The sequence below is a fragment of the Aspergillus uvarum genome, assembly GCF_003184745.1.
Source record: "Aspergillus uvarum CBS 121591 unplaced genomic scaffold BO82scaffold_37, whole genome shotgun sequence".
Classification (NCBI taxonomy): domain Eukaryota; kingdom Fungi; phylum Ascomycota; class Eurotiomycetes; order Eurotiales; family Aspergillaceae; genus Aspergillus; species Aspergillus uvarum.
Window position 1 is genome coordinate 163,756 of NW_020291334.1, and position 17,764 is coordinate 181,519.

The 17,764-nt window shown below is 53.8% G+C and overlaps 8 protein-coding genes across 8 annotated transcripts; 6 read left to right on the top strand and 2 right to left on the bottom strand.

The window, feature by feature from the left end:
- Nucleotides 1–11: 11 nt before the first annotated feature.
- On the top strand, nucleotides 12–1,569 carry BO82DRAFT_355555 (uncharacterized protein). Its single transcript, XM_025635481.1, has 4 exons — nucleotides 12–237; nucleotides 307–324; nucleotides 466–689; nucleotides 785–1,569. The coding sequence occupies exons 1-4, from the start codon at nucleotides 170–172 to the stop codon at nucleotides 1,336–1,338; spliced, it is 864 nt and encodes a 287-aa protein (XP_025490591.1). The 5' UTR covers nucleotides 12–169; the 3' UTR covers nucleotides 1,339–1,569.
- A 512-nt stretch (nucleotides 1,570–2,081) lies between these two features.
- On the top strand, nucleotides 2,082–4,153 carry BO82DRAFT_433381 (putative mitochondrial carrier protein). The gene is made up of 3 exons (XM_025640867.1): nucleotides 2,082–2,501; nucleotides 2,612–2,909; nucleotides 2,979–4,153. Exons 1-3 carry the CDS (start codon nucleotides 2,298–2,300, stop codon nucleotides 3,746–3,748), a joined length of 1,272 nt encoding a protein of 423 aa, XP_025490592.1. The 5' UTR covers nucleotides 2,082–2,297; the 3' UTR covers nucleotides 3,749–4,153.
- A 481-nt stretch (nucleotides 4,154–4,634) lies between these two features.
- On the top strand, nucleotides 4,635–5,931 carry BO82DRAFT_286712 (uncharacterized protein; the record flags this gene model as incomplete). The annotated part of the gene is made up of 3 exons (XM_025631558.1): nucleotides 4,635–4,714; nucleotides 4,793–5,062; nucleotides 5,199–5,931. The coding sequence occupies 3 exons, from the start codon at nucleotides 4,635–4,637 to the stop codon at nucleotides 5,929–5,931; spliced, it is 1,083 nt and encodes a 360-aa protein (XP_025490593.1).
- Nucleotides 5,932–6,586: 655 nt separating this feature from the next.
- BO82DRAFT_355559 (thiamine diphosphokinase) lies at nucleotides 6,587–8,258 on the bottom strand. Its single transcript, XM_025635482.1, has 3 exons — nucleotides 7,901–8,258; nucleotides 7,721–7,800; nucleotides 6,587–7,577 (listed from the first exon to the last, which is right to left on the bottom strand). Exons 1-3 carry the CDS (start codon nucleotides 8,118–8,120, stop codon nucleotides 6,699–6,701), a joined length of 1,179 nt encoding a protein of 392 aa, XP_025490594.1. The 5' UTR covers nucleotides 8,121–8,258; the 3' UTR covers nucleotides 6,587–6,698.
- A 231-nt stretch (nucleotides 8,259–8,489) lies between these two features.
- Nucleotides 8,490–10,103, top strand: BO82DRAFT_417763 (Zn(II)2Cys6 transcription factor domain-containing protein). The gene is made up of 3 exons (XM_025640037.1): nucleotides 8,490–8,618; nucleotides 8,668–9,216; nucleotides 9,270–10,103. Exons 1-3 carry the CDS (start codon nucleotides 8,568–8,570, stop codon nucleotides 10,059–10,061), a joined length of 1,392 nt encoding a protein of 463 aa, XP_025490595.1. The 5' UTR covers nucleotides 8,490–8,567; the 3' UTR covers nucleotides 10,062–10,103.
- Nucleotides 9,795–11,171, bottom strand: BO82DRAFT_313047 (uncharacterized protein). Its single transcript, XM_025632462.1, has 3 exons — nucleotides 10,873–11,171; nucleotides 10,689–10,821; nucleotides 9,795–10,622 (listed from the first exon to the last, which is right to left on the bottom strand). Exons 1-3 carry the CDS (start codon nucleotides 11,081–11,083, stop codon nucleotides 10,145–10,147), a joined length of 822 nt encoding a protein of 273 aa, XP_025490596.1. The 5' UTR covers nucleotides 11,084–11,171; the 3' UTR covers nucleotides 9,795–10,144.
- A 689-nt stretch (nucleotides 11,172–11,860) lies between these two features.
- Nucleotides 11,861–13,531, top strand: BO82DRAFT_355562 (uncharacterized protein). The gene is made up of 3 exons (XM_025635483.1): nucleotides 11,861–12,174; nucleotides 12,313–12,670; nucleotides 12,729–13,531. The coding sequence occupies exons 1-3, from the start codon at nucleotides 11,976–11,978 to the stop codon at nucleotides 13,030–13,032; spliced, it is 861 nt and encodes a 286-aa protein (XP_025490597.1). The 5' UTR covers nucleotides 11,861–11,975; the 3' UTR covers nucleotides 13,033–13,531.
- A 374-nt stretch (nucleotides 13,532–13,905) lies between these two features.
- On the top strand, nucleotides 13,906–17,692 carry BO82DRAFT_355564 (putative sister chromatid cohesion factor (Chl12)). The gene is made up of 3 exons (XM_025635484.1): nucleotides 13,906–14,257; nucleotides 14,377–17,140; nucleotides 17,247–17,692. The coding sequence occupies exons 1-3, from the start codon at nucleotides 13,987–13,989 to the stop codon at nucleotides 17,683–17,685; spliced, it is 3,474 nt and encodes a 1,157-aa protein (XP_025490598.1). The 5' UTR covers nucleotides 13,906–13,986; the 3' UTR covers nucleotides 17,686–17,692.
- The last annotated feature ends 72 nt before the right edge of the window (nucleotides 17,693–17,764 follow it).

Here is a 17,764-nt window from a genome sequence, read left to right on the forward strand (position 1 = left end):
CCCCCCCAAATAGCCCTTTTACCGCTCAATTCTTCTTATCTGTCTCGTTTTCTTCTCCCTCCCCAAGTTCCTTTCTTCATCTAGTCCCATAGCTACTCGATCTCATCGAGTTGTCCACAAGCCCATCGCCTTTACTCAACAAACACTACAGATAATCTATTCATCCCCCATGGCTCCTCCACCCCCTTCCAATTTGCCTTTGCCCGAGAGGCTCAAGGCTCTTGCTCAGACATTGCAGTAAGTGTTTTGTTTGCTTCCCCCATTACTCGATTGCGTCACAGTGCTAACAAAGTCTTTCGCGTTCAGGTTCGCCTGGTTTGTTGGGTACGTTATTTTCCGCCTGCACGACCCTCAAAACACAATATCGGCTGCAATTGAAGTGGATCGAACAATTCCGCTTCGCAGTTTCTGACCCTCTTGCCAGTCTAACTGTTGAATGAATCACAATAACTGATCAGATGATAGACATGTGACATTGTTATTCTCTGTCCTACGCTATTTTGTGTCTTACATCACATTCAACTACTACTCCAACTCGGCCCAAGTCTCTTACCGCCTGGCGTTCTTGTCGGCTGCCGCGACATACGGGATTGTTGTGTACAAGGGTCATATCGCTCGCGGACGCCTCCAGGGCGGTCTCCCTAACATTGCGATCAAGCTTGCTGGTGATGAGAACGTCCAGTACCTTGGTGAGTCTTTTACTCCCCCTTGAGGTGTGAACCTGAAATGAGGGCGAATTTGACACGAGGAAAATGAGAGATTCAAGAGCTGACAACGTCCATAGGCACTGCGCTGGTGTGGCTTTACTCGCGCCAGGTGTCGCTCGCTCTGCTTCCCTTCAGCGTTTATTCCGTCTTCCATGTTGCGACCTACACTCGTGCTCACCTGATCCCAACACTCCAGGGCCCTCAGGCCGCTGGCGCTCCGGGTTCTCCCTCCTCTCCCAGCTCGCCCAGGCCTGCTGTCAGACAATCTCCCTTGGCGGAGACTATTGGCCGCTTCGTGAAACAGTACTACGATGCCAGCATGGACCTCGTGGCGCATCTCGAGATGGCGTTGTTGTTCCGCCTGGCCGTCGCCGTTCTCACTTTCTCGAAGGGTAGCATTGTTCTTTTCGCTATCTACTTGGCTTTCTTCCGTGCGAGATACTCCCAGAGCTCCTTTGTCCAGAGCTCCGTCCGCCACTTCACTGCCAGAGTCGACGCCTCGGTTTCCCACCAGAGCACCCCACCCGCCGTTCGCCAGGGATGGGAGTCGTTCAAGGCTGTTGTGCGCCAAGCCTACGAGGCCACCGATCTCGGCCGCCTGACCGGTGCGACCGCCAAGAAGCCCCAATAAATTGCCCATCCGCTTGAAGTAGAGACGACTTGAGGAAGCTGGATAGATGTGATAAAATTGAACCCTGTGGCCAATTTGCGCCTGAGAGGGACTGTCTGCTCCGAATGTCGGCTATTGCGCCTGATGAAGATTGAATGAGCCAATGACCATTTTCTTTGACTGCGTTCCGGGGTTGATGGTCGCTTTTTGAGATTTGGAGACTGTGGATGGTATTGGAAGTATTGAATGGTGGATAAAAGGAAGGATATGTAGCCTCTTTATGAGCAGAAGCACGAGTGGCTTTGGACCTGCTCGCAAGACAGCGAGTGGGTGAGGTTCTGATACGCAATGTCTAGTGCTCCTGCTTGAGAGGAAGGGGCCATATTCCTTATATACTTTGTTTTTTCTGCGATGCGACAGTGATGCGATTGATGCGATTAGCTTTGCCTCTTTCCCAATACGAATCTTTGACTTACTGTCTATGAGCAGCGCGGAGATTGTTTACCCAGAAGCTCTATGGCTGTGGTTGCGCAATTTTCTTAGCGACAGAAGAAAATGCCAGCCGCGTAGTATTACATACTGTAAGTAAGTATCTGTTTGATCACCATTTAGAAATGCCCACCGTGTATTTGCCAACCAAGAAAGCGATCGATAACAGGATTGTTTGTTGCCTGAGGCGGCAACACGGCCCCGGGCAGCGGAGAAAACTACAAACCGACGATAGGCCGACGAAATTTTGGGGTTTCGGGCAGTCGGGCTTTCGTCACTTTCAAGCTGTGATGTCCCCTGCTTATTAGCCCCCTTTCCCCAGGGTTGATTATTCTCGCATTTTATTGTATCCTCGCTCCTATATATTTCCCACCTAATCTGCCGTCCCCTCGTGGTTCGAGGTGGCGTGCTCTTGTTAATCCACCGTCGCCGCATCCCAACCTCCGTGGTTTGGCCCGCACCACGATCCGGTGGGTTGCGGTCTCCTTGCAATGAGCTTGACTTCGCGTGTCTTGGGCTTCTTTGCGACGACAGAGACACCTCCGTCAGACTCTCCCGCGCCGAGATCTCTTTCTCAAAATGGCCCGACCGATCTCCGTCAGACGACGCCGATAAGCGCGAACAAGGAACATCATGTACAGAATGCAGAGTCTCACCATGACGAGGAAGAGGAGCCTCGTCCACCGTACCTACACGTATGTAGCTTGCCTTCGCCATCTATACTATGATGCCGCGCGTACACTTGATGGCGCACAACCCGTCTCCATTCACGGATGTTGGGCTAATTATCAAATTCGACCTATAGGCAATGTTCGCTGGAGGTATTGGTGGCACCTGCGGTGACATGCTCATGCACTCGTTAGACACCGTCAAGACGCGGCAACAGGGCGATCCGCATTTTCCTCCCAAGTACACCTCCATGACTTCGTCCTATGCGACCATCTACCGACAAGAAGGCCTTTTCCGCGGTCTGTATGGCGGAGTGGCCCCTGCGCTTCTCGGCTCCTTCCCCGGCACCGTTATCTTCTTTGGCACCTACGAATACACAAAACGTCTCATGCTCGATGCGGGAATCAATGCGAACGTGGCGTATCTTTCTGGAGGTAAGTGTGTTTCGTGCGGCTCCGTCATCTGCGGTCGCATTTCGGTGCTAATCGGAAATGGGCTTGTAGGCTTCTTTGCGGACTTGGCCGCCTCTATTGTCTATGTTCCCTCGGAAGTCTTGAAGACTCGGTTGCAGCTCCAAGGACGCTACAATAACCCTCATTTCAACTCGGGATATAATTACCGCTCGACCAGGGATGCGCTGCGCACCATCATTCGCCAGGAAGGATTTTCCGCGCTTTACTACGGATACCGGGCGACGATCTACCGCGATCTTCCCTTTTCCGCCCTTCAGTTCGCCTTTTACGAGCAAGAGCAGCGGATGGCCAAAGAATGGGTGGGCTCTCGAGAAATTGGGCTGAGCCTTGAGATCCTGACGGCTGTCACTGCGGGTGGGATGGCGGGTGTGTTGACATGCCCGATGGACGTGGTCAAGACACGTATCCAGACCCAGCAGAACCCCGAGTCCACGCCTTCGAGTCGTCCTTCGGGCTCCTCGTCGCACTCGGCGGCGGAGCACACGTCGACCAAAGAGGGACCGCGCTACCACGCGGCTTCGCAGACGACGTCGAGCCTGCGCACGCATGCGCGCCCAATCTCCACCTCGGGAGCTTCCACGTCGGTGAACCCGCCTGGCGCTCCGCGCTTGGATACGTCATCGTTCTTCACTGGCTTGAAGATGATCTACCAAACGGAAGGGCTGGCAGGCTGGTTCCGTGGTGTTGGACCCCGTGGTGTATGGACCAGCATTCAAAGTGGAACGATGTTGGTGATGTATCAATATCTCCTGAAAAAGTTCGAGGACTGGGAGAACAAAGGGGAGCTCAACCCCCTCTAGCTGCGGGATGAGAGTGGTTGAGGTTGGACATGTTGATGATGTTCATTGTAGATAGAAGGATGGAAGGAAACCGGAGCATATTGATGCAGCCTAGACGGGTTTTATTGGGAGGGCGTTCCGGCAGTCGGAGGGGTGTGGCATGACCGAATTTTCTTTTTTTCTTTTTCTTGTGTGTTCTTTTATCACCCCTTTTCTTATCCCGTTGTTTTATTATCATAGAGCATCTCCCTCCATTTCCCTACGGTCGCCGCCCTCTTGTGTTTGTCCCTTTTGATTTCTGATGGCATGATTGATTGCATGAGAGGACATGGGATTCACTGTCTCCGTCACGTTGTGTGTATACAAAGACCAAGAACGAACTAACTACATAGACTACTAAAGAAATAGACATGGTTCGATAATTTTACTTTGATTGTTGATAGTTAAGGTAGTATACTTATGAATTATGGTTTGGGTAGTTTGTTTACTATGAGGGGGAAGCGATAAGAGAGGAAGAAGAGGAGGAGGGAGATGAGGGGAAGAATGGGAACTGGGAAAGCGTGTAAGGTAGTGGGCGATCCCCCCATGGGTATTGCTGTGGTGTAAACAAAGCCTCCCCCAGACCCGAATGCGGTCAGCCCCACATCAGATTGGCTCCAGACCCTCTGTTTACTTTCAGGCTCCTTGTTCTTCGTTCCTCTTGTTCCTCCTCTTCCCCTCCACCGCTGCACGTCCCTCTTCTTTCTTCCAGCTTTCAACGCATCGCGTTTCTGAACCCGCTTGGATAATAATCTACTCATTCCCACGCGACTTCTAATTCTTCAAAAAGTCAACCTCGTCCTAGAGCAACCCCTCCCTTGCTCCGTATCAATTGTCGCATGATCCACCGCAACTTGCGCGCGTCATCATGTCCGCCGGATTGCCTTATCTGCAGAAGCAGCGCAAGCCCACCCTCACGGAATGGGCTCATATCACTGACCTTCAGAAGTAAGCTTCTGTTTTGACTCGCAAATCTCCTCTGCGCTTCCGCCCGGCCAGTTGGCTCGAGGACCTGACCATCTATAGCTATGAGGATCTGACCAAGCCCGAGCTCGCCTCGGCGCTGGACTCGCACCTTCAAGCTCACCAGTCCATCTTCATCGATGATGCGCGCCTAGGAGATTATTACAGGCGTCTGTCAGGATCTCCGCGCATTTTCTCACCGGCCAAGAATTCGCCTGTCAAGACATCGCCGACCAAGAGAGCACCCAAGGTGGAAGGCACTCCGTCGGCAGACGAAGCCCCCAAGTCAACGCGCAAGAGGAGTTCCAGATCCAAGGTGGAATTGGTGCAAACGTAAGTTCCCCCTTGTTTCGTTTGTCGTGTTCGTCCGCACCCTGCGACTTCGGCTTTGCATGGATCTCGTTTGCGCGTGCGATACTCGATGTTTACGTCATCGCGGACCCGGGCTGATTTGCGATCCTCACAACAGGGATGACTCCGATGCTCCCCAAACTCCCGCCCAAATGCTGGTGAGTGTTGAGCCCCCATTGTCATCATTGGCGGTGGCGCTCCCGCCCTCCCCCGCTGTGGTGACCGATGTGATCGATCGCCAAACGGCGGCGTGGGGCAAAAACCTCAAGGACATTTGGAACGCGTTGGGAGTGCAGGAGCAGTCGGATTCGCTGCGCGCCAACCTGAGCAGCGTCAAGGCAATTGCTGTATTACTGCATGGGATCGAAAGCTTTGGTGTCTTGCGATTACTCTTCCCCCTGAGACTGTTGACCCGCATCCCCGCTGTCGAAGCGATCCATTCACCGGCTTTCGAGATCTCGGCTCCTGACGCCTTCGTCTTGGTCGAAAGCTCTTTCTGGACTGCTTTTCTCGGGTGGCTCTTTACTAGTCTGGTCATTCCCTTGACCGTCGCGTATTTCTTCAACATCAGCTTGCAGGCGGCTCAGAACGGTGGTCCGGCAGCCAATACTCGGCGTCAACGGGCGGCAGCGGGCGCGCAGCTCGCCAGCTTCGACCCCCTGAGCTTCCACATTGCCAAGGCGCTCATCGCGTACCTAGTTTACACCGGCAAGTTCTCTTACTGGGGCTTCTTCAATGATATCGCCGTCGAGGACATCAACAATGCTATTCCGGGTCGCTGGCCCGGAGTCATCACCGGTTCGGCGATCGGTGTGCTTACGACCCTCTATGAAGCTATCCTGCAGAAGTAGACATGTCTTGTCTACGTACTCAGTCAATGACATAAGCTTGCTCTGTTCGGCTCGCGCCGAATGACCAAGTCTTGGCATTTCTGGGGTTGGTGTTCTGGAAGTGAATTCGACCTGTGCTCAGGTACTGTGGGAACATTCAATAATTTCTTTGGCTGTTCCGGCAGCCAAGACAGCTGGTTCCGGGCGTGGGTGGAAATTTTGTACAATGGCAGGTCCAGAAAGAAAAGAAAAAGATATCATCAATCTTAGAGAGAGAAACTGGCGGGACCGATGGATCAATTCGTGGAGCTGGTTTGAGTCTGCTTTGGTGTATTTCGGCTTGCTTCTGTGAATGCTATGCAGGATTGTCTTGGGGCGTATTGTGTCTTCTTGTTATGTTTTGTGTTTCGGGTTGATGTCTGGCGCACTCAGCAGGGTGTCGTTGTTGCTGCTGCATGTTCTATGAAGTCTAGGGATATTCCCTCTCACTTCACTTTGGGTTGCTTTTAACTGCTAGTCAGAAGGCGCTTCTTGGTTTTCAGGAATTACTGTTTTTTCTTGCTTTCTTTTTTGGATGTGATATATCTCTATCTTCTAAATGTGACGTAGCAATCGAACAAGAGTCTTGAACAATCGAGTCGTGAGTTGGTACATAGGGAATGACCATACCTGCAATCAAAACATTATATATGTCATCTAACCTTAAAGCTCTATAATAAGTGCGAAGCTAGAACCAACCAAGCCTGAGCCCTCAACCCTCACCGACCCCGGGAAGAGTAAAAGGGTACTCATTTCTTCTTGAACCGCTCCGCCAGCTCCAATGTCAACAGCACCGGCATCTTGGCCTCGACCTCGACCATATCCGCCCGAATGTGATTGCTCGTGCTCAGCTGGCCTCCAATCTCCGTCCTCCAGTCCCGCACATCCCACTGGAACCCGGCGGTGGTGATCCGCGCCGGGCCCAGGAGCGGGATGATCCCGACGTTTTCCTCGAGGAGATGGGTTTCCGCCGTCGTGGTAGTGGTGGTGGTGGTGGTGCTGCTCTGCACCTCGGGGATTATTTTCTGGTCTGCGTTATCGTCATCGTCATCGTCATGGTTAGATGTTGGGGCAGGCGCAGGGCGATTCACCAGCGGCGTCTGCACGATATTCCGGCCGGGGCGCAGGATGAATGTGATACTCTCTTCGGAGATGAGGTAGAGGTTTGGTCCGGGGTTCTGGTGCCCTTGGGGTTGGGATTGGGGTTCATCCGTGCTGGAGTCGGAGCTGCTGGTGGCAGTGGTGGCTCTGAGCTCCTGCGTCATGTAGAAGAGATGGTGGATCTGGGAGAAGGCTTGGTCGACGCGGCCGCCTAGCCCGCCTAGGACGAGGATTTCGAGGGATTTAGGTGGATGTTGAGAGTGGGAGATGGAGGTAGAGGTGGGTTTTGTGGTGGTAGCTGAATTTGATGGTGGTGGTGGTGGTGGTGGTGTGGATGATGATGATGGGGTTGGTGCTGCCGCCGCGGCAAGAATAGTCGCCGTGTTCCTTTGGATATACTGCAGGCTCTTGTGGAAGTCCGTGCTGTAGTCGTCGATGTGTTGGATGACGGGGACGCCCAGGGTTTCGTAGTGCGTGCGGATCTCCGGGTGGATGGAGTCGAGGTCGCCGATTATGGCGCTGGGGAACTGTGCAGGTTTTAGTTTTTCTTCTGGGTGGTGAGAAAGAGAGATGGAGAGTAGGGGAAGGTTGGGATGTTTCTTGGCCTTTTTAATAGCCGGGATGGGAGAGTGTTGAGAGATGTATGTACTCGTGGATGTACGGTACTCACATCTGTAGACTCCCTCCCGCGGGCCTTCATCATCTCGTAAAATCGGTTTGCGCCGCCGTCGGCGCAGACCGTGATACATGCTGCGATTTGTTAGCCAGGGGTATGTATTATAGCTTGAATGTTTGTGCTGCAGGGGTAGGGTGGGTGGCTTCAAGGAGCAAACAGTGGTTAAGTACTCACCATGTCGCTGGAGAACATCGTAGGCCTTTTCGTTGATTGGATGGTTGAGGATCAACAGGGCATAAGGGGAGGAAGGGTATCCCTCGCGAAAGAATTGCGTGGGATCCCACTCTGTCACTGTCATTGAGTTTTTGAGTCGGTAGGGGAGGTCCATGGTATCGTCTTGTTCTTTTTGATGGGAGATTGTTCTGGGGAGTGGGATATCAACCGCGGCGGGCATTATCAGATGCGATTTTTGGAGCCGGGCCCTGAGATTTGGGTCTGGGTTTGAGTCGTTGTTGTTGATGGTGGAGGTGTAGACTCGGTGTATAAGGTACTTGGTCACAAGAGCATCTTCAGTCCGTATACTAAAAGGTACTGTGTGTAGTACTTAATGTCGATCGATGGTCTGATCTGGAATGATCTCAACTGATCACTGATAAGTTAAACCCCTCCCTCTTCAGCCACAGCCACATGGCCGCCGATTCGCGGGGTGTGGCTGGAGCAAGCAGAGGCTGACGGAAGGCTGACTAAATTTACTTAGTTAGTACTGACGACAGCAGCCCTCGGTTATCATTGGCTCTCCGCTTCTCGTATTCACCCCCGGCATCGATCTACTATATCAGCAGACTTGCACTTGAGTATCTCACCATCTGCTTACAATGAGCATCGCAGGTGATATCCGACTATGGTAGCCCGCAGCAAGGGCTGTGCACTCTGCGTGCAACGGCGAGTCAAGGTTAGTCCATCTTACTTAAGATCTAAACCATATCTACTGACTGTGGCAGTGCGATCAACGACAACCTGGATGTGCGAAATGCGAAACCTATGGAGAACCGTGCCCTGGCTATGGTCCTCGCTTCAAATTCATTGCTGGAAAGCCATATCGTACTCAACGTCGGCGAAAGTCAGGTTCTGACCAGGATGGCTCACCTACCGAGTCACTCGCTTTAGTTCAATCCCAGCCTCTGCGGCAACGTACAAATTCGCTGTACACCCTTTCATCCATTGCTTCGGCTGAGATGAATTTGGGTCAGTGCCTCGGAATCATGGCTCAGGAGATCTCCAAGCCATTCGCTGCGAACTCGGCGCATGTTACTTCTCGCTGGTTCGGGTTTCTGCCTTCAGTGTACGGACGCAATAGGACCTTGGACTTGACGATAAAATCCTTTACAGCTCATCAGATGGGCAACCTGATGAGTGATTCACAAGCGGTGCAGTATGCGAGGCAGCTTTACATTGAGTCTTTGTACCGACTGCGAACCTCGGTGGGCAACTCCCGGGAATGTTACTCGCCCGAGGTGTTCTGTGCTGTAATGCTTCTTTGTCTGTACGAGGTGAGTCGCGTGAATCATGTCTTTTTATCAGAACCGGCTCTAATGAACATAAGCTGTTCACAAATGTCCATGACGCAGATGCCTGGATGAAACATGCCAAAGGATTGAGTCAACTGGTGGAGCAACGAGGGGCAGCTCGCTGCACCACCGAGTTCGATCATGTGCTTCTCAAAGCTGCTCGAGGTCTGATAGTTATGTACTCTCTCTTCTCCGGGCAGCGCTGCTTCCTAGCCTCGGAAGAATGGCACACCGTGATGATGCAGCACCCCAATGTCGGCTTGGGTGCCGATCTTGCGAACCAGGTCGAACAGTTCTTCGCGTACTTCACCTCTGCACCTGGTCTTGTGCATCAATTTTACGACCTCAGAGATGCAGATTTCACTAACCCAGATACTGTCACCAAAGCGGGTGATTTGCTCGTTCAAGCTTTAGCCATGCAGAGTAAATTATCCGCATGGCTCGCCGACGTTTCTGCAGTCACGCCAATGCCGATTGAGACTCGATCTACGTCAGGGGATATGTACTATTCTACTGTGCTAGAGTACTCGGATGAGAGCGTCGCATCTATTCTCTGCGGGTTTTACTCCTACATGGTGATCATACACGAGATACTGAGGGTCTGCGGTTATCCTGGCGATCACGCCGCCGCCGTTGTCTATTTCCGAGACCAGATTTGCAAGTCGGTTGAGTACAATGCTCGAGGACTGCTTGGACCATATCGCATGGGATTCCCTTTGAGGGTGGCCTATGAAGTTGCGGATCCCGCTACGAGGGCTTGGATTGAAGGTTGTCTGGAAAGGCTCTCGAAAGTGTACGCGGCCGTGCGTCCACAGAACTTCGGATGATCACAACACAATATGACAATGATACATAGACTATGATTATCTATCCGTGACTGACCACAGAAACAGCAGCCAAATCTATAGGCTCAGACCTCTGGATCGGTTGGGCTTCCCTTCGCCGGCCAGAGGGGCTCCGCTACGGCACGAGCTAGCAGCAAGATTATGATAATGAGGACCTCCATCACCAGTCCCATGCCCACCATAACACCCTCACTGCCGTCGATGGGGCTAAACTTCCGTGGACCAAACCCCGCTAGCAGGAAGTAAACCACGCGAACCACCAGAAAAGGAAGAGCACCCAGCACTATCAACACACAACTATGTCCGGCTGGTGAGAGGACGGAACGGTATGTCACCGCCAGCCAGCTCACCAGACCACACACGAAACAGAAAGTGGCGGCAAACACTGCTCCTCCAGCATACATACAACCAGGGATTCCGATGCAATCTCCAACTACTACCAGGACAATTGAAATTATGACCGGGAAGCGAAAGAAGTGGAGGAGGAAGCGGACATGTTTGGGGTAGCGGGAGTTTCCGGGGCCGGTGCGACCTGCTTGTCCACTTTAGATCGGGATTCGATGTCAGTCGTGTCTAACTCCAATGGTTGGTCCGGCTCTTTCGACTTACCTTCGCAAAAGAACGAGACTCACTTCAAACAAGAGAGGCGAGAGCCCAATACTCTGCAGAACGGATTCTGCTATGAGCATTGACTTGTTTGGATGGCGATTGGAGATCACCATGGCCGAGTCGGCGATTCGGACTGAATTGACGGAGATTAGTGCATGCTATTAGTACACTGTGGTGTACATACTCTGGGATAATATACCCAGCAGCCCCCACCATGAGTACAGGAAGCACCGTGCAGGGTGTTTCTGCTTCCTATGGTGCCAGTAGCGCCATTCCTGATTGTACCTCATGAGGAATTGGACCAGCTGGATGATCGAGAATAGGACAACCTCGACAATGGCGATATAACGCTTCTCTGGAGAGATTATGGCGACACCAGAATTATAGTCAGCCATATGGAAAGTCAACTAGGTCACAGCAAGCACAGTGAAGTATAAAGAATGGATGGAAGTATAGAGCAGGGAAATGAGGAGAAGACAAGGCGAATACACAAAGGTCGAGTGCTCGACTTGGTCATATATACTAATGCCATCTTCAGTTAGACCTTTTATTTCTCTTTCATCGCTTCTAAATCTTTTTCTGCTCCCGTGAAGGCTTACAGCATAGCCATGGCCATCCTCGTGCCTGGTGGAGACATCGCGATAAGTGACCATTCTAGGTTTAGCGCATCTGGTGCATCAGTAACCAATCATGCGGCCCTTCCGTCCTATAGATTGAAGTCTTCCAGCCTTACTGTTAGGTCATATTCTATGGATATCAGCCGCACATTCGTACCTTAAGAGAATGTGAGAATCAAACCGAGAAACATATGGTTGAATCTGCAGAGGATGCTCTGGTGGCCTTGGGCATCCCTCATCTAGCGCTGGATGTAAGGCTGTTTATACAGCATATACTGACCGAGAAATGCCTGATCATTTAGCACTTCCTCTTCGACTACATGAATGAGTACTATAAGTGGAAAGACATACATCCTTTACTCTAAAGGACTCTGCCATCTATACTAAGCACACGCCTCGTTGAAGTACAGAGTAACTATGATGCAATATGATTGGCTGTGCCAGCGTGACTAGCCCCTCTCTGAAAGCGGTAAGCGTAATGCCTGAGGTGTCGATATTGCCAACCTTCCGCCCATTCTTCTCCGCAGTTCGCACTGGATTTCCAATCCATTGACTGTCTATTTCCACCTCATTCAGCGTCGCTTTCGTCGGGCATTGATGCCTCTACCCTTCTTTTAATACCACCCTCTACTCCACTCTTCAATTGATATCCTTCCCCCTGATTCCCATCATGTTCCGCTCCGCAGCTCGAGTCGTCCTCCGCGCGCCGGCTGTCCCAGTCCGTGGCCCGGCCAGCAGACGATTGATAAGCACTTCTCCCGTTGACAAGAAGTCGAGAAGCTGGAAGGGAGGCGTCGTGCGTCTGGGTTTGGCTGCTGGCGCAATCTACTACTACAACACTAGCCCTGTTTTCGCGCAAGACCCGAAATGTACGTATTGTCCGCTGTTCCGACATTTTCCTCCCGAAGCTTGGTCATCGTTCCGGGATCAGAGCTATGTCGTCACCTTGGAGAAAGACCAAAAGACACCCGAAAAGCGAATGAAGTTGACTGACAACCTGCATCTAGTCTCCTTCCGCTCCCAACCGCAGCCAGATGCTGTCGCCGAAGAATCGCTCCCGACCCTCGACTCCGTGAAGCCTAAGATCCGTGAGCAGAAGGCTCCCGCTGCCACCCCCACCCCCAGTATCACGCCTGCTGCGCCTCAGCCACCTTCCGAACCCACTCAGATCGACCCTGCGGAACTTGAGGAACAAGCCGGCCACGAAGCTGCTTTCAATGAGGAGACCGGCGAGATCAACTGGGACTGCCCCTGCCTCGGCGGCATGGCCCACGGACCTTGCGGAGAGGACTTCAAGGCCGCTTTCAGCTGCTTTGTCTTCTCCACTGAGGAGCCTAAGGGTATTGACTGCATTGACAAGTTCCAGTACGGAAATCCTCCGCCTGTCGGATCCTAGAGCGCCGCTAACAGTTACTCCCTTTAGGGCTATGCAAAACTGCTTCAGACAATATCCTGAGGTCTACGGTGCCGAGCTGGAAGACGACGAGGCCGCCGCTGAGGGTCAAGTTGCCCCCGCCGCTCCTGGCGATGAGCAGCCCGTGAGCGCTGCTCAGATTGATGCTTCCTCCACCCCCGACGAGAAGCACGCCCGCGCACACGAGGTCAACGCCGAGACCAAGTCGCAGCTTGCGGAGAAGGGCGAGCTCCCTGAGAGCAACGAGCTGATCCCCAAGTCGTGGCACGACACGGAGGCCAAGAACGAGGCCCCCGAGCAGACCAAGAACTAAGCAACCGTGTCAACGAGTCTGTTATCATGCGAGATCACGAATTGAAGTTGCAGGAGAGACAAAGGCTAGTTGTGGATTGAACCGATACCAAGAAGGGGGCGTATGCGGTAAGCGGGACTGCGCTGTGTGTATCAATATATGAATGTGTTTCTATATCTCATACCCCCACCCTCGCCTCGTTGTTCTCGTTCTCTTCTTGTGGGCGCCGGCCTTGTCAGCCAGTCATTCACGCCATTCCGTGTATTGGTGATTGCTGTTGGGACTGGACATTGTAACTTCTTTGGTCATTTGCCTTTTACGAACCCGCATCACGGACCATCTCCTTCTCTCCCTCTTTTTTTTCTATTTTCTGTTGAGTACCTGTATCTAAAATCACTGTACTTGTATGTTTTCTTGTGTTATGGTTGGTTATTTAGCAAGTCCGGAAGAGAGAGACGACATGGAATAGAGATAGATTACTGATTTGTGACTATTATGCGAACTGGCAAGATTAGTGCTCTCTGTCTCATATTGTACGCTTGTGTGTATTGTTGATAGAAGGGTGCGGCCAGAGGATGTTATATCCAACTTCAAGCCTTTAGTACCTTTACAAGCTTGATTCTCTGTTCTCCTTTGTTGGATTATTACAGCACTAGAGTTGTCCATCACCCTTAACTTCAGTAAAGAATTCGATCTCAAACTGGAACTACACCTATACTTAAGTTCAGTCCCCGAGCTCATAAACTCACCAACTCCATCATCCCCGATATGGACTAGCGCGTTCCCGTCGCGTCCTCCCCCCCACGCGTCTTGCAGTCCACATCAACTCTAGATTCTCCCTTGGGCGACACCACGCCCCTCATTGAATTGGATGGAGATAGCATAGCGGCGGCATCACAAGTCCCACCACGGCAGACTCACTTTCTGTCACGCATTCTTTTTCCTCCATTCTGCACGATTCCACCACAAATTTAGATGACGACTTCTTCGTCCCCCTCGATCCCCCCCTCCTTCGACCCAACCATCAACCTCGACACGGACCCGGCCCTCCTCGACTTCGACCACTCCGACCAACAATTCCTCCCAAACGCGAGCGCAAACGCAAACCCCCTCTCGCAAACCTTCTCCGACGACCTCGAAGCCTTCGACCTGCAGCGGCAGGAGCGCGCGCACAACCGGGTCGTGATCCAGCATCGCGCGTGGAATCTCTCGGATGTGTTCCGAAGTGACGAAGATCTAAGGCCTGGTACTTTTTCCCATCATTTCTTTTGAGCTTTTGTGGCGGGGGGCATTGGATATCATTAAGAAGCACATTGTGGGAAAGAAATAGCTGGGATTGATAAACGAGGTTTGCGCGATAAACAGACAACACCCCGACGAAAAACAAGCATAGAAAGCACCAGATCGATTCGCCGGTTCGTTCGTTGGCTTGGTTGCCGTCGTCGCCGCCGAGTGTTTTGAGGATGCCGTTTATCTCGTCGCCTGCAGCTGGTAGTAGTGGGGGTGCCGGGGAGGCAGGGGTCTCGGAGACGCATAAGCGGAAGGTTGAGGAAGGGGGGAACTTTGCTGCTGAAGTTAAGAGGCCGAAGATGATGGGTGGGTTTTTGGACGGTGAGGATGAGGATGAGGATGAGGATGGGATGGAGGCCTTTCGGGATGCGCAGATGAATGCTGGTGGTGATGGGGTGGACGAGTGGGTTACTCTTCCTGGGACGGCGTCGCTGTCGAAGCCCCCGGAGCAGCCGACGCATTCGGTTGCGGCTGCGGAGCCTAAGAAACTGAAAGTCATGGGCGGGTTTCTGGATGATGATGATGACGATGACAACAACGATGAGGATGAGTTGGAGGCGCTGCATGATGCGCAATTCAAGAGTCAGTTTATGATGCAGGAGCAACTCATCGAGCAGCCGCTCGTCGACCTGCCTCCCATTCCGAGGCCGGCGCAGATCCCCCCGCCGGCGCTGGAGGAGCCGAGCAGCTCAATGCCGACGACCATGTCGCTACCCTCGCGCAGGCCGACGAGGTCGATCCAGATCAAGACCTGCTCCGGCAAGACGCATCAAGTTGCTTTGAAGAAGCCGGCGAGTAGGGTGTCGTACGAAAGACTCGTGGCCGGTCGTTCGACTCCGGCCCCGGGTCGAGCCCAGAAAGCTTACTATGGTATTGAGATTCATCGGCTCTTGGACGAAGCTGCGAAGGAGGAGGAAGATCGTGCTTCGAATGCGGCGAGACCACGCCCCTCCTCTACGATACAACCGTCCATCGAACCCCCGCTTGACGCGGGCCACAACAGCAAGGCCAGTAAACACGCCAAGGCGATGTGGACGGAGAAGTACCGCGCACGCAAGTTCACGGAGCTGATCGGCGATGAGCGCACCCACCGACACGTCTTGCGGTGGCTGAAAGGCTGGGAGCCGATTGTCTTCCCGAACCTGGGCCGGTCGAAGGCCAAGAAACCGATGCGCAAGGACAACAACGAGGACGAGGAGCCAGCTCACCGCAAGGTCTTGCTCCTGTGCGGCCCTCCGGGATTGGGGAAGACCACTCTCGCGCATGTCTGCGCTCGACAGGCGGGCTACGAGGTTCTCGAGATCAACGCTAGTGACGACCGGAGCCGAGATGTCGTCAAGGGTCGAATCCGGGACTCCCTTGGAACGGAGAACGTCAAAGGAATGAATGTGGAAGTTGGGGAGGACAAGGTGCGCAAGGCGGGACGGCCGGTGTGCGTGGTCGTAGATGAAGTGGACGGTGTCGTGAGCGGATCCGGGGGCAGTGGTGAAGGTGGCTTCATGAAGGCCCTAATTGATCTGGTGATGCTGGATCAGAAGAACTCGGCACGGAAGGCTGAGAAGACGTCGACCACTGGCAAGAAGAAGAAGGGCGACAACTTCCGCTTTCTGCGGCCTCTAATCCTGGTCTGCAATGATGTCTATCACCCTAGTCTACGACCGCTGCGGACGGCTGCTATCGCTGAAATCATCCATGTGCGTCAAGCGCCAATAGAGAATGTCGTTGCGCGGATGAAGCGAGTTTTCTCCATCGAGGGCATCCCGGCAGATAACGATGGCGTTCGGCGTCTCTGCGAGGCATCCTGGGGCATTGCCAGAAGGAAGCAGATGGGCGTCAAAAGCAGCGGAACGGCCGAAGGCGACATTCGAAGTGTGCTTGTCGCAGCCGAGTGGGTGGCTCACAAGCTCCGCAGCGAGTGTCCATCCACGCTGAGGCTGACGCGCAGTTGGCTGGAGCAGAAAGTCCTCAGCGACAAGACCGGTGGCGGAACGTTCTTCAAGGGCCTGAACCGCGGTGGTGTACGAGACCTCGTGGACCGAGTCTTTACCGAAGGCGCTGGGTTCGCCGATGCCCCCGTGGGCGCTGATTCCTTCCGGGACCCCTACGACGACTCGGCCAGAGTGCCCGTCGGCGTGGCAGACCTGCGCAAGCGCCATGCCATCAACCGCCTGCGCGAGATGGTCGACGCCAGCGGCGAGCACGACCGCTGCATGTCCGAGTGCTTCTCCTCGTACCCCCTACAGACCTATCAAGACGACACCTTCCTCTCCAAACCCAACACGGCCTACGAATGGCTGCACTTCCACGACACCATCTCCTCTAAGATCTTCTCCCACCAGGACTGGGAACTGAGCGCCTACCTCAGCCAGCCCGTCCTCGCCTTCCACCACCTCTTCGCCTCGACCTCAGGCAAAGCCAGAGCAACAACAACAACAACCACCTCCACGGATGCCGGCAAAGACGCTGCGGAGGAAGAGCATCCATTCTCCGGGCCCCGCGCCGACTTCGCCGCCTACGAGGCTCAGAAGCAGAACCGCGCCCTGCTGACGGAGTTCCAGTCCTCGTTCTCAGCGCCGCTGAGTCGACTCTTCCGGTCCACGGAGTCGCTAGTGCTCGACCTCGTCCCCAACCTCATCAAGATGCTCTCTCCGGACGTGAAGCCCGTCGTCGTGCGCGGCAGCGGCGAGCAGCGGAGCGTAGCCAGCGTGCGCAAGGAGAGCGAGCGCGCGCTCGTCCAGGCCGCCGTGCGCGTCATGTCCGGTCTCGGCGTGCGGTTCGAGAAGGTCCGCGTCGAGGGCGCGGGCGGTGCGCACAGTGGATGGGCGTATCGAATGGAACCGTACGTTGCCCCTCTGCCCCTGTTCACCCTTTCTCCCTTTCCTTCCTTCTAAATCCAAAACCCACACCCAAACTCCAACCCCCTACCTAACCTGAAGATAAAACAGACCCCTGGACACCCTCATCACCTTCTCCCAGACCAACACATCGTCCACCACCGCCACTGCCCCCGTCCGCTACGCCGTCCGCCAAGTCCTCGACCAGGAATACCGCAAAGAAACCACCCTGAAGAGATCAACTGATGGCGGCCTCAAACCCACGCACCCCAAATCCAGCGGCCAAAAACCCCACCCGGGCGCGACCAAGAAACCCGGCGCGGCAGCAGCGGATGGCGTCGCGGTGAAACGCGACTTCTTTGGACGGATCATAGCCCAGAAGCCGACGGCCCAGGGGTTGGCCGAGGATGGCGACGTCCAACAGAAGAAGGCGGCAGCGCAGACACAAATGTCCAAGAGTGGGCGAAGGGTGTGGGTGACGTACCATGATGGGTTTTCGAACGCGGTGCGCAAGCCGATCTCCTTGGCGGAGTTGTTGGGGGATCTGTAGACCTGCTTCTCGGTTCTGGTTCCTGGGGGGGAGTAGGGGTGGTGAAGGCAGGGATGGGGGGGGTTAATGATTGAATGAG

Bases quoted from the DNA above. Each gene is read 5' to 3' on its own strand.
- BO82DRAFT_355555 (XM_025635481.1), top strand. From the start codon at position 170: ATGGCTCCTCCACCCCCTTCCAATTTGCCTTTGCCCGAGAGGCTCAAG. The intron at 690-784 runs GTGAGTCTTTTA...CAACGTCCATAG, and splicing joins TGAGAACGTCCAGTACCTTG to GCACTGCGCTGGTGTGGCTT.
- BO82DRAFT_433381 (XM_025640867.1), top strand. From the start codon at position 2,298: ATGAGCTTGACTTCGCGTGTCTTGGGCTTCTTTGCGACGACAGAGACA. The intron at 2,502-2,611 runs GTATGTAGCTTG...TTCGACCTATAG, and splicing joins CTCGTCCACCGTACCTACAC to GCAATGTTCGCTGGAGGTAT. The intron at 2,910-2,978 runs GTAAGTGTGTTT...ATGGGCTTGTAG, and splicing joins CGTGGCGTATCTTTCTGGAG to GCTTCTTTGCGGACTTGGCC.
- BO82DRAFT_355559 (XM_025635482.1), bottom strand. From the start codon at position 8,120: ATGCCCGCCGCGGTTGATATCCCACTCCCCAGAACAATCTCCCATCAA. The intron at 7,801-7,900 runs GTGAGTACTTAA...AACAAATCGCAG, and splicing joins CGATGTTCTCCAGCGACATG to CATGTATCACGGTCTGCGCC. The intron at 7,578-7,720 runs GTGAGTACCGTA...AAACCTGCACAG, and splicing joins GCGGGAGGGAGTCTACAGAT to TTCCCCAGCGCCATAATCGG.
- BO82DRAFT_417763 (XM_025640037.1), top strand. From the start codon at position 8,568: ATGGTAGCCCGCAGCAAGGGCTGTGCACTCTGCGTGCAACGGCGAGTC. The intron at 8,619-8,667 runs GTTAGTCCATCT...TGACTGTGGCAG, and splicing joins GCGTGCAACGGCGAGTCAAG to TGCGATCAACGACAACCTGG. The intron at 9,217-9,269 runs GTGAGTCGCGTG...AATGAACATAAG, and splicing joins TGCTTCTTTGTCTGTACGAG to CTGTTCACAAATGTCCATGA.
- BO82DRAFT_313047 (XM_025632462.1), bottom strand. From the start codon at position 11,083: ATGGCTGACTATAATTCTGGTGTCGCCATAATCTCTCCAGAGAAGCGT. The intron at 10,822-10,872 runs GTATGTACACCA...CCGTCAATTCAG, and splicing joins GCTGGGTATATTATCCCAGA to TCCGAATCGCCGACTCGGCC. The intron at 10,623-10,688 runs GTAAGTCGAAAG...CCCGATCTAAAG, and splicing joins AGTCTCGTTCTTTTGCGAAG to TGGACAAGCAGGTCGCACCG.
- BO82DRAFT_355562 (XM_025635483.1), top strand. From the start codon at position 11,976: ATGTTCCGCTCCGCAGCTCGAGTCGTCCTCCGCGCGCCGGCTGTCCCA. The intron at 12,175-12,312 runs GTACGTATTGTC...ACCTGCATCTAG, and splicing joins TTTCGCGCAAGACCCGAAAT to TCTCCTTCCGCTCCCAACCG. The intron at 12,671-12,728 runs GTACGGAAATCC...TACTCCCTTTAG, and splicing joins GACTGCATTGACAAGTTCCA to GGCTATGCAAAACTGCTTCA.
- BO82DRAFT_355564 (XM_025635484.1), top strand. From the start codon at position 13,987: ATGACGACTTCTTCGTCCCCCTCGATCCCCCCCTCCTTCGACCCAACC. The intron at 14,258-14,376 runs GTACTTTTTCCC...CGCGATAAACAG, and splicing joins TGACGAAGATCTAAGGCCTG to ACAACACCCCGACGAAAAAC. The intron at 17,141-17,246 runs GTACGTTGCCCC...AAGATAAAACAG, and splicing joins TGGGCGTATCGAATGGAACC to ACCCCTGGACACCCTCATCA.